Source organism: Tachysurus fulvidraco, chromosome 25 (assembly GCF_022655615.1).
Source record: "Tachysurus fulvidraco isolate hzauxx_2018 chromosome 25, HZAU_PFXX_2.0, whole genome shotgun sequence".
Lineage (NCBI taxonomy): Eukaryota > Metazoa > Chordata > Actinopteri > Siluriformes > Bagridae > Tachysurus > Tachysurus fulvidraco.
The window spans coordinates 13,758,700-13,771,048 of NC_062542.1; the positions used below are offsets into that span (position 1 = coordinate 13,758,700).

At 35.1% G+C, this 12,349-nt stretch overlaps 1 protein-coding gene across 1 annotated transcript; it reads right to left on the reverse strand.

The window, feature by feature from the left end:
- Positions 1–3,983: 3,983 nt before the first annotated feature.
- On the reverse strand, positions 3,984–5,481 carry LOC113662360 (macrophage mannose receptor 1-like). The gene is made up of 2 exons (XM_027177100.2): positions 4,599–5,481; positions 3,984–4,502 (listed from the first exon to the last, which is right to left on the reverse strand). Coding segments are annotated over exons 1-2 (732 nt in total). The 5' UTR covers positions 5,330–5,481; the 3' UTR covers positions 3,984–4,501.
- Between the last annotated feature and the right edge of the window lie 6,868 nt (positions 5,482–12,349).

Here is a 12,349-nt window from a genome sequence, read left to right on the forward strand (position 1 = left end):
GTTGTGCAGTTTGTGTTATGTAACTATGTTAAGTAAGAACACATTTTAGAATGAGTTTTCTGAGCCTGGAGCTAAAAGCTATTTCCTGGTGTATTACTTTAACTTCCTTTGATTTGGAACCAGTTTGATCCTCCAAGTACAATAGTGAAACATTTCAGAAACTTGATATAGAGGACGTTTCTAAATCTTACAGCAATACCAGGAGTGTCAACAGTAATAAAGAATATTATCTAGGATCTTTTATTTCATAATGATATATCAAGTTGATTACAAATAGAATTTTAAACAAGACAAACCACCATAACTATTACATTAGAGCAAGAACGATAAATATATAAACATATAAATAGATCGTTAAGAGAACCAAAATATGTTGCTGGTAATGAAGAAGATCTCAATTGTTTTCCTCTCCATCTTCTCCTGGATTGATTGCAGCTTACCATCTTCACCTTTTTGAGAAATTTCACAGCCTTGATTTAGCTTGATGTCGATACCTGTTCAGACAAAAAACTAATATACTGTATGATGCAATGCAGAATGAAAGACATCATGTAGAGTTCTCCAGTCCCAGTTCTCCAAGACATCACCTCCAGATTTCAGGGCTCCACATTAAAAAGGTTTGATGGGGCATGAGGGCAGTGAAGTCAGGTTCCCCAGGGTTTTCTGGTTCACCCAGAACTGAGGCTCCCAATTGTAGCAGACAATGTTTAAACGCAATGTACAATTATACATAGCCAGTAAATTTCCATTATAGCCACACAATATTTAGTGCTCAAGCCTCTTGGTTGAACAAAGTTCCATGAGTTAAATTCTAGTTTGCTCCCATCAGACCACTCACTATACTGTAGATAGTCTTCTCTGGGTTCTTTCTCAGGCCAATCCAGCATTGTTGTTTCACAGGATGTAAACTGAATTATTCTGGGAATGGTCGCCAGGTCTGCAAAATTGTTTCTGCATCAATCCAAGTCATAAATTTGTCCACAAAAAAAAATACGATCTAAGAAACAAGCAAAAAAAAAAAGAGATAAAATTGTGAAATGCCTTCATATTTCTGTGTGATGCATTTGTGCTCTATTCTGACCAAACCTCTGGCATCACTTAATATAAGTTATATAGACATAAATGCAAAAGCGCAATGCAAACACTATGCAAACATAACATTTGCTTTTTTTTTTTTTACCGCCAAGCTTCCACACATTTTTCCACTCTTTGATCTTTACCACTGTACCATGAATGAAAATAAGAGGAAAAAGAGAACAAGAAGAACTTTATTTGCTTAAAGGTTCCTGTAAATTAAACTCTCTTGTTTTTCAGCAATATGACCATATGACGTTTCTCCAGAAAATCCTTCGAAATTATCACACGTCACAGAAATATACCTGAACATACATTTGTGTGTTTGTAAACTTGCTAGAACTGAATCAGCTATAGCATTAAAACCAGCTCCCTAACTGTGTAGGTCCGCCTTATACCACAAATTCAGACCTGATTCATCAATGCATGGACTTCACAAGTGTCTTTGTGTCCATGTGGAAGGTTATTCATATGTTCACCACTCAGAGGGTTCAATGATATGACTGATTACGGTATTAAAAACTGCTATTGTGATGTGATCATCAGGTATGATGATTTCTTTTTTTTTTTTTGTATTTTTTTTTTTCACATATAGTATGCATGAAATTAGATCTTTTTTTTTTAGGGAAAAAATCAGTCTGGTGTAGGTAGAATTTTAGAACTAATGCTGTAGAACTAAGCTTCTCAATTAACATCACACAGAGGTCATGCATATACACAATAACATCAGAAAAAACATATTGACATTATTAGCTGTTTGTACTGACACACATTATTTCTCAAACACACACACACACACACACACACACACACACACACACACACACACACACACACACTTGTGTTAAACTTTTCTTTACTTGTGCATACAGCATTTAAACATATTCAGTGAGGCGAGGCATGGCCTGTTTGCCTTTAAGCAAATGTACTTTTTTAAATCATTTTCCTTTCAGTCTAGTATTTGTTTCTTATTTTCCAGCACCTGCACTTTTTTGGCTACACTTTTAAAAGTCATGCTTTTAGCTTATAAATGAGAAGTAAGTCAAATAACATTACGTCGCTGACACGGTGCACTCTTAAAAAAGAGATTAAGGAAATCTGCCAAATGCCATAAATGTAATAAATGAATAAATGAATAAATGAATAAATAAATAAATAAATAAATAAATAAATAAATACAAACAAATAATAAATAAATAAATAAACAGATAAATGAATGAATGAATGAATGAACAAATAAACAAACAAACAAACAAATAGATAGATAAAAGTTATAAAGTATAAAATTTATCACAGACTATGAAGTTTCGTTGAATGTAGAGATCTGGATTGTTCTTAGCTGAACTGTGACACACTGTGACACAAACTGTCTATACTTCAGCTTATTACATTCAGGGGAGAATAAAAAATAAAAAGATTATTTCTTAACCGTCCAGGTTTTTTTTTTTTTTTTTTTTTTTTTTTCAAGGGTCACTAGAGATTTATTTCTTATAACCCTACTAGGGCTGATAAATGTATGGTGATTCACATTTTTTAGAGGAAATAATGGTCCTATATAAATGGAATGACAATCGGAGAGTAATGAGTTATTTTCTTATTATATATCTTATATATTATTTATATATAATGTATATGAATTTGCTGTAATTCTTGTCTAACTTTGTATATAATAATAATAATAATAATAATAATAATAATAATAATAATAATAATAATAATAATAATCCAATACTAAATTATTCCATAAAAGAAACATCTAGGAATTGGGTTCTTTTTTTTTTTCAATTAAATTTTATGTGTAAATCGAAAGAAAAAGAAACATTTTAGGATCTCTATAGAACCATGTTATATGGGTGTATAGGCTGCTGACTGAACAACTCACTAACTACAGGATTAAAGACATTACTAAGAACAGGATGTGTTTTATGAGTATAGATTTTTTTATTTGTTATCTCAGACCTGAAGTGATAAAATAACAGCTTTTCTTTATTTTGGATGATTGATGATGAAAATATGCTGATCATCAGTTTTCGAACAAAAATGTACATGCTTATTTTTCCTGTTTTAAATTTAACTATTCATCAGTTCAAATCCAGTGCCTTTAGTCAGAAACATGAAGCTTTGCTACAAAAAAAGAAATACATACAAAAACAATATGTGCATTCAGTGCTGTTTAATTTGAGTTACATTTATGAGGTTGCCAGATTGAAAGAAAGGAAGGAAGAAAGAAAGAAAAGAAAGAAAGAAAGAAAGAAAGAAAGAAAGAAAGAAAGAATCTGTGAATAACAAGATGATAAAGAGCTGAGATCAATTCAATTATATACATTTTTAAATTCATTTTTATTTACAATTGACGTCTCAAAGCAGCTTTACAAAGGTGTAGAAACAAGATAAAAAATTGAGTTTAAAATTAAGGTACTATTTATCTCTAACATACAATATTTACCTCTACTCATTTGGCTTCATTTAACAGCTTGACCTCAAATATGGTTTCTTTTATCAATAACACAATAGAATAAACCCTTCTGTTAGCCCTTTATACTAAAACTTTGTACTACTTACTAATATTCATACAATAATAAAATAAGGTGACAAAGAATTTGACTCATGCTAATTTCAGTAATGTAAAGTAATGTAATGAAGAATAATATTCAGAATCTTTATTACAGAACTACACACTTATATGTATTATATTTCCTGTTGATTACAAAGTCTATTTTTTAACAAGACTAATCACAAATCTATAATGATTTGATAATAAATGCATTTTGGATTCATTAAAGATGTAAATATATGTGAAAATTCCATTTTTTTTACTACACATTATATTATTGACAACAACTTCAGTGAAATATAGAATCCTTATAATATGTACATGAATTTCAGAGATTTTTTAGTATTTCGTGGTTCGTCCCCTTTCAGTTTTGTTGACAGTGTTTCAGGGATAAAACGTTGATGAAATACAGTACAAAACATTGAGTGACATTCAATCACATGCTTGAATAGAAAAAAATGCAATTTTGTTCAATAGATTTTAAAATTCTTCAAACCTCCTTATTTCCAGTCTTATATTCTACAAATTAAATATATATTTGGTCTTAGATGTACAGTACAGTATGTGCTACAGTCATGTACAGATTATGTCCCAAATCTTTTGTTCCAGAAGAGAGAAATAATCAGCAAATCGAATATAAAACACAAAGCACCTTTTGCTTTTGTGCCCTTCTTTCTGAATCAGCATAAAATATACCTTGACATCTGAACTTGAAAGATTTATTTTAAAAGTTACAAGAAAAGGAATCTTTATGGCTTTGAAAAGGTTTTTTCCATATGAATTTTATATATTTTACAGATGAACACGGACCATATATTTTTTCTTGGTCTTCTCTTGGTTTGGGCTGCGGTGACCTACTGTAGTTGACCTCCACCTTTTGAAAAATTAATATAGGCATTAATGTTTTGAAGACTATTTAAGCAGACTGAAATGAAGTAATTTAGAAAGACATAAGTATAAGTTGACTCACTATACTTCTGCTTTGTAGCAAAGGAAGTTCATTTTCTCATTGCAGTCTCTAATCTCGAAGACCTTATCAGGCGTTATTGCTCCACATTGGAAAGGTCTGGCAGGGCACGAAGGCAGCAAGGTCAGGTTACTCAGAAGTCCATTGTTCACCCAGAACCACAGGCCGGCCATGAAGCGTAGTCCAGTCCATACAGTGGTGGTTTGATTAATCAGGCTGTGGTTGACAGCCAGCATATCCGTTTCTGTGTCTATTCCTAGCAAGTCTTCGTAGTTGCTTCTGCAGTACATCAGTGCCCCTTCCCAGTCCATCATTTCATTCACCACAATAATTTGAGGTCTCCAGTAGTAGCAGTAGAACGGCATAGACAGTGAACAGTTATTATTATAATACAAAGAATCTAATAAACTTACACAATTATTTTCGTGCAAATTGTATGGCTCTCCACTTGCCCAGGCAATAAATGTTAGTTCGGTTCCATCAGACCACTGAGAATACCACTCATATGACTTTGTAAGGCCAATCCAGCTTTGAATAGTATAATGTTCCATGTTTCTGATCTTATTCAGATCCCCTCGCTTGGAAATGGTTGACAGGTCTACATAATTCTGTCTGCAGTATGCCTGAGCCGAAGTCCAGGGCTTAGATTTACCCACGAAAATGAATTTTCTTTCAAAGAGACAAGCAGCTACTCCTAGAAGCCCAAACAAGAGAGCAGCATGAACCGACTTCATCTTTCTCAATGATGTCTTTGAGCTCTGTTTTTAACTCACCTCTACTATAAATCACCCAGCAGAGGATGTAGGCAAAAATATGCAAAACCAAGCTGGGCAACTTTTAAATGAGAAGGCAAGGTAAACAGTTTGCAAGGGCTGAATCACATCCTGTTTTTTGTTTCCTCTAGATAGCTAAGCTTCCAGCCACATTTCTTCCGGCTTGTTTCATATCTCCTGCTGTACCATGAATTAGAAGAGGAAAAACGACATTGCTTAAAGCTTTCTTTTTGAGATCGCTTTCTTGTGGTTAATTTAATTAACACCTTTGTCACGAATGTTTCTCCAAATGAAATTGAGCATGAAAAAGACATGACTGAAGCCAAACTTGTCATGTTGTCAGGATCCAAACCACATAATCTAAATCTCATAAATATAGTAATGCGGACCAGAAGATTTGATTATTTAGCAGACCCTTATTAATACAACTAATAATAGAAATAATAGTTTAGTTGAACTATGAACTTTGACTGTATTTTCCTACAAATGCTAGCATATAAAATACTCTGAATGATAAATGTATCATCCTTTTAGTCTCAAGGTATCAGATTTTTAGTCTCACAGATTCGTCAGGTCACAGACTAACATCCTCTAGTCTTCCTTTTTTTTTTTTTTTAAGAATTAATTACGTAACATTGACCCCATTTCAGTTTACTAGTCCAAAACATCTTATCCACACAAGTCCCAGACATGGACTACGAAAGCCGTGATATTTCTCCTGAAGAGTGTCATTCTCCCTGGATTAAGGCGCTCATCACATGCTTGCTACCTAATTGCTATTGCACTAGAACCCTACACGTACATTTACATTTATGCTACTTATCAAGAGCGACTAACTTGATATCTCATTGTTATCAAATTGAGCAAGTGATGGTCTTGCTCAAGGGCCCAACGGTGGCACCTTGGCACCATTGGGAGGGAGTTATTGATCTTTTCGATCAGTAGGACTTACCCACTTTATCTGGCACGATGTCTCTGTGCAGAGCTTGAACAGTTTACCTGAGTCACCTTGTCTTCAGATAGGGTGCATCCCAGTAACCCTACTCTGGGTGCACTTAGTCTTTGTATATAAATTGGATTGGATTTGTATAATCACACCCCTTAGACTTCTCTTGGCATTTATCCATGAGGTTCACTGAAGTATACAGCTATGGTCTTGATCCAAGAACCCTTTTGGACCATAAGAACCCACATATTTTGTGATCCCTTCAGGGTTAGGGTTAGGGTTAAGGTTTAGGGTTAGGGTTAGGATTTATTTCTCACCATTCACATGACAGTAACAACTTTTATGCTTCAATGCTTAAATGAAATTCAAGCTTAAAATTCAAATCGACTGAGGTGAGGCATCGCATGTTTGACTGTAGTAAAATATTTTCTCTTATTGATGTCATTTGCTTTTGAGTCAAGCTCTCTCATTTGTTTCTTATTTACCAGCGCCTGAACTTCTGAACCATGTTTTTCATTGTTTTTATTTTTCTCTGTTCATTATTCCTTTCTTTCCTATCCGTCACGATGAAAGAAAAAAAAATCTCACATTTCTACATCTGCACACATCTGCCTTTTCCTCCAGAACATCTGATTTCCATAATGGTTCCGTTATGAAATGGAAGAAGATAATTCTGTCTGTACTACCATAACATGCTCGGTAGGAGAGAACCATAAAACAGTAGGAACTCGCTGAGATTAAACGTGAAAGAAAGCTACAGGGAGGGCTCCAGATAAAAAAAATACATATAAATAATAATAATAAAAAAAAAAACAGTCGGGATTATGTATGTTTATTCAAAATCATACCATACTTAATGAACTTTAATTCTGTTCTCACTCAAAGAAACCTAAATTAGGAACACTTCATAATTACAGCACCTGTGTGATTTCCACAGAAATCATTGATTTATTGTTGAAATGTTCGGGCAAAATTATTAAAAAATCAGTAATGTATTCAATAAAGGTATTTCCTAAAGGCATAAAGGCAGCTATTGATACAACTCAATCAACTTTCTCATCAAGAAACTTCAAAACATGATAAAGGTCACAACTTGTTAGAGTATATAATTATAGAAACTCATAAATTCTGTATAAATCATCTCCTCACTACTCAGTCATTGAATACTGTATTAGACCATCCATCTTAGACTCATGCAATTTTCTCACTGAACTCAACCTCCATTTATAATCGTTCTACAAGTTCTAGATTGATGTGATGTTGGGAAGTTAAACGAATGGTGTTAGAAATGAAATCTTCTTCTTCTTCTTCTTCTTCTTCTTCTTCTTCTTCTTCTTCTTCTTCTTCTTCTTCTTCTTCACAAACCCAAAAAGAGCTGGAGCTACACTTCATTCTCTGAGTCAGAAATTCTTCAGATTTTCAGTTCAGCCCTAAACCTGACAGTCGTTCAGATTTGGCAATAATTTTGCATAAATGAGTCCTGCACAATTGAATGATTGATTCATCTTTAGTTGTGTCTCATTCTACCGTGACAAAACACACCCACCATCAGACCTGACAGGTCTTCAACTCTGTGAGGTCAATCGCATGTGCTCAAGAATTTTCATGTCTACCTTCATTTGTAAGTGAAATTTGGGTTTTGGCAGTACAAAATCGCTTCCCTGAGCTTCCTGTGAATAAATTATTGTCAATCTTAAGTGACACTTTAATTCAAATGGAAGATTTAACTTTAAAGTGTCTTGTCGAAGGTTATTTAAGGGTTTCTTGACCAGCACCAGAGCATCCAGTGAGTGATTTATTTAGTGGATTACAAAATAACAGAAATTGAGTTTGTATTCTATGGTAAAGTACAAAAGTGTTTATTCATTTGAACACCTAATATTTGGTCCATCAGTTATAATCTAGCAGTAAATGAGCACAGAATTATTTGAACACATTTGTGATCCATTCATAAGCCTCGCAAAGCTGTTTATCTGTTCATCTCTGCTAATTTGTTAAAGTACTTCCAGAACATTGAACAAAGTGAAAAAAAAATCAGCAAACCCTTGATTAATCTAATTGATTAATTGTCTTTTATTCTTTTTTTTGTTAAGACATTCAAATGATGCATTTAACCCTAATTTAAGCATTGTAGTGAATTCATATTCTCATAGAAAGTTATGTCCTAAACAATCAATTACAGAAATTTAAATAGCATTAGACATACAGTGTCTAGAATATTGTGTTGTTGTTTTTTTTATTGATTCTTCTACAAACAAATCAGTAGCTACTTATTGTATTAGCTTTAGTCAGTCAGTCCACTTTAGTCAGTGGTCCAGCAGGGGCAAGGATAAGTGTTTCAAAGAAGAAGAAAAAAAGATTTTAAGATTACATTTTTGGCATTCATATCAGATTGTTGGCTGTTATCAAACGTTTTAACGTAGATTATTTTGGTTTGTATTCTGAGTACAACAGCATCACTAATTGGTAGAAAAAAATGACACTTGTGTCAGGTAAATACAAAAAGTGACACATCGCTACATTCATCTAAATAAATAAATAAATAAATAAATATACACACACAAGGTTTTTTTTTCTTTTCTTTTGTTTTTGTTTTTTTTTTTTTTTGCCATCAGCCATGAAAGTGCTTACCCAGTGGATGAGTCTGATGGAAAGCACACATGTAATGGATAAGCACATGCTATTTATCTTAAGTTATGTGTTATCTTTTGGCCTGATGTGTTTTTTGTTTTGGCTTTTTTTTTTTAAAGGAGAGTAGCTGAGAACAGCATTAAAGCAAAGCAGTAGTATATTCAATTCAAGTTGATTCGTATAGCGCTTTTTACAATAGACATTGTCTCAAAGCAGCTTTACAGAACATAAACATAGAGCAGAAGGTAAACATAATTAATGATAAAGGAAATAATGAATAATAAAAGAAAAAGAATTGACAGAATAAAAAATTCTAGATTATTTAGGAAAAACTCCCTTAAATTGGTAAAGGAAGAAACCTTGAGAGGAACCGGACTCAAGGGGGAACCCATCCTCATATGGGTGACACTGGGGGTGTGATTGTAATATACAGTCAGATAAATGTTGTATTGGTGAAATCAAGGATCATAATCCCTCTCCACTGCTTCTCTCTTTGTTTTTTTTTTGCCATCAGCCATCAAACATTTCATTAAATTGCTTGCAGGCATTTTACTTGCACCTTGTAACCTTGGGGTTGAGGGTTCGATTTCCTCCTCTGTTCTACAGTATGTGTGTTTTGAGTTTGCATGTTTTTGAGGCTTTTGCATGTTTTTTGTAGGCTGATTGGCATCTCTACATTTTCCATAGAGTGTGCATGGGTGAGTGAGTGTGTGCATGACTGTAAACCGTGATGCTCAGGACCCCTGAGTCATCTGGAATCCTCTCTATGTTCCCCATGACCCTGTGTAGGACACGTGGTACAAAAAAATGGATGTATTAAATTTAGTGGACACTATTTCCACTGGTATCACTGTTTTAGTATCACTGGCCATTGCAAAACTGTCACTCTTACAGAAACTTCAGAAAGTAATGATTTGCATGCTATGCTCAAAATGTACTGCCTCAGCTCTGCCACATAAAACTCCACAATACTCATAATGCAGCCTGTCACTATATTTCTTCAAGGCTGCACACAGCATCCACTCAAGCTGCTGATCAAATCCTAACTGCGGTGTGTGAATAGGTAGCAGAAAAGATATTTCCTCTATATATGGCGCTGCTTTTGTCTTTGAGAGAACACACAGTGTGACCTGGATCTTGTCCAATGATAATTCATTCAGGCGAATGTGATGAAACGTGCTTTCCTGGTATTGTGGAACTTTTCAGCCTTTAATTTTTGGTCAGTTGTGAATGATGAGAAGTGTATGCATGTCACGTCATGTATGCACGTCTCTGTGTGTATAACAGTGATTAATCAGGTCTTGGTTGTATGAAACTGCAACTAATTCTTCTTTTTCCCCCCTAATTTTTCAAGCGATGAGTTTACATTTTTAATACTAAAGATAAATACACTGCTCTCATTCTCCTCTGCTTTACTCGCTGCATCACGTTCATGCATTTTGATCATTGCACATAATGCATTAGTTTAAAAGAAAAATTATATCTTGGCTGTAGGAAGCAGAGCCATTAAAGCATTTGCATAAATCCTCACAAAGACATATATCATAGATATGCATCTCTGAATGTGAACTCCCTCCTCAGCTGACACAGAGGAGCCTGGTTTTGTAAAAAACCTGCTGCAATTGAGCAGTCACCTGGATCGAGGCGCGTAAACATATCTTTTCAGGCGAAACACAGAGCGGAGACACTCGATGTTCCTCGCAATCCTTCCTGACATGTAAATGTGTAAATGAACCGAGGGTTACACTAAGAGCTTGGTAATGGAGTTGGTGGTGGAGATCTAGCTGAGCTTTTCCGTCCTCTACTCATTCATTCATTCATCTTCTACCGCTTATCCGAACTCACTGCCTTTGCCTACCTCAGGCGTAATCGGCCATCGAGGCAGGATACACCCTGGACGGAGTGCCAACCCATCACAGGGCACACACACACACTCTCATTCACTCACACACTCACACACTACGGACAATTTTCCAGAGATGCCAATCAAACTACCATTTACCCGGAGGAAACCCCCGAGGCCCGGTGAGAACATGCAAACTCCACACACACAAGGCAGAGGTGGGAATCGAACCCCCAGCCCTGGAGGTGTGCCCCCCTTCCCTCCTCTACTATTTCAAAAATTCCTTACTGTCCATATGTTTTATAATCAAACATTTTAAATGACTATTCTAACCAACCCTATTGCATAATAGAAAACAAATCAGTATGCGTTGATCAACTGGTCAAGCTTACATCTGATAGTAACTTTCATCAGTTTCTAGAAGGTTCAGTTCCTTCCGAGAGCACAAAAAGTATTTTAACAACATGAAATAAAAATGTTGAACCAGATAGGGGGAAAAAAAGATTCAGAAAACTTTGATGTTATTGCAGAGATGAAGGGATTTTTTTCTGGGTTTATTATTTTTTTTCTGAAAGTGCTTCCCCAGTGGATGAGTCCGATGGAAAGCACACATGTAATGGATAAGCACATGCTATTTATCTTAAGTTATGTGTTATCTTTTGGCCTGATGTGTTAGTGTGTTTTTTGTTTTGGCTTTTTTTTTTAAAGGAGAGTAGCTGAGAACAGCATTAAAGCAAAGCAGTAGTATATTCAATTCAAGTTGATTCGTATAGCGCTTTTTACAATAGACATTGTCTCAAAGCAGCTTTACAGAACATAAACATAGAGCAGAAGGTAAACATAATTAATGATAAAGGAAATAATGAATAATAAAAGAAAAAGAATTGACAGAATAAAAAATTCTAGATTATTATTAGATATATATAGTTCACAATGTGTATGTATTTATCCCCCTATGAGCAAGTCTGAGGTGACTCAGGCAGCAGTGGCAAGGAAAAACTCCCTTAAATTGGTAAAGGAAGAAACCTTGAGAGGAACCGGACTCAAGGGGGAACCCATCCTCATATGGGTGACACTGGGGGGTGTGATTGTAATATACAGTCAGATAAATGTTGTATTGGTGAAATCAAGGATCATAATCCCTCTCCACTGCTTCTCTCTTTGTACCCATCCCGAGGCATCCAGACATTGTACCAGCTCCCAATGTCCTCTGTGGGACGTAGCCTTTGGACGTCCACTGAGCCGAGGCCGACTCTAAGAATCCTGAGACATCTCCAGTTAGTATATCCAATTTGTCAGTATTCATAAAACAGTCGGTGAGGAGTACCTGGATGATATACCGCCACCGCTCAGCAATGCGGAGGCCCTTTAGGAAAAACTTGAGCAAAGCCCTTAAACCATCTCCAAAGTTGCTGTATCACGGCTGACCCTGATCTCTGACCCCGACTTCCTAACAAGCTGGGATATGTGTAGAAAAGAAGTATAAGCACTGTAGATTTTACACATTGTTCCTTGTGAATAAAGCATACTTGTGTAACAAAACCTGAGTACATTTTATGGT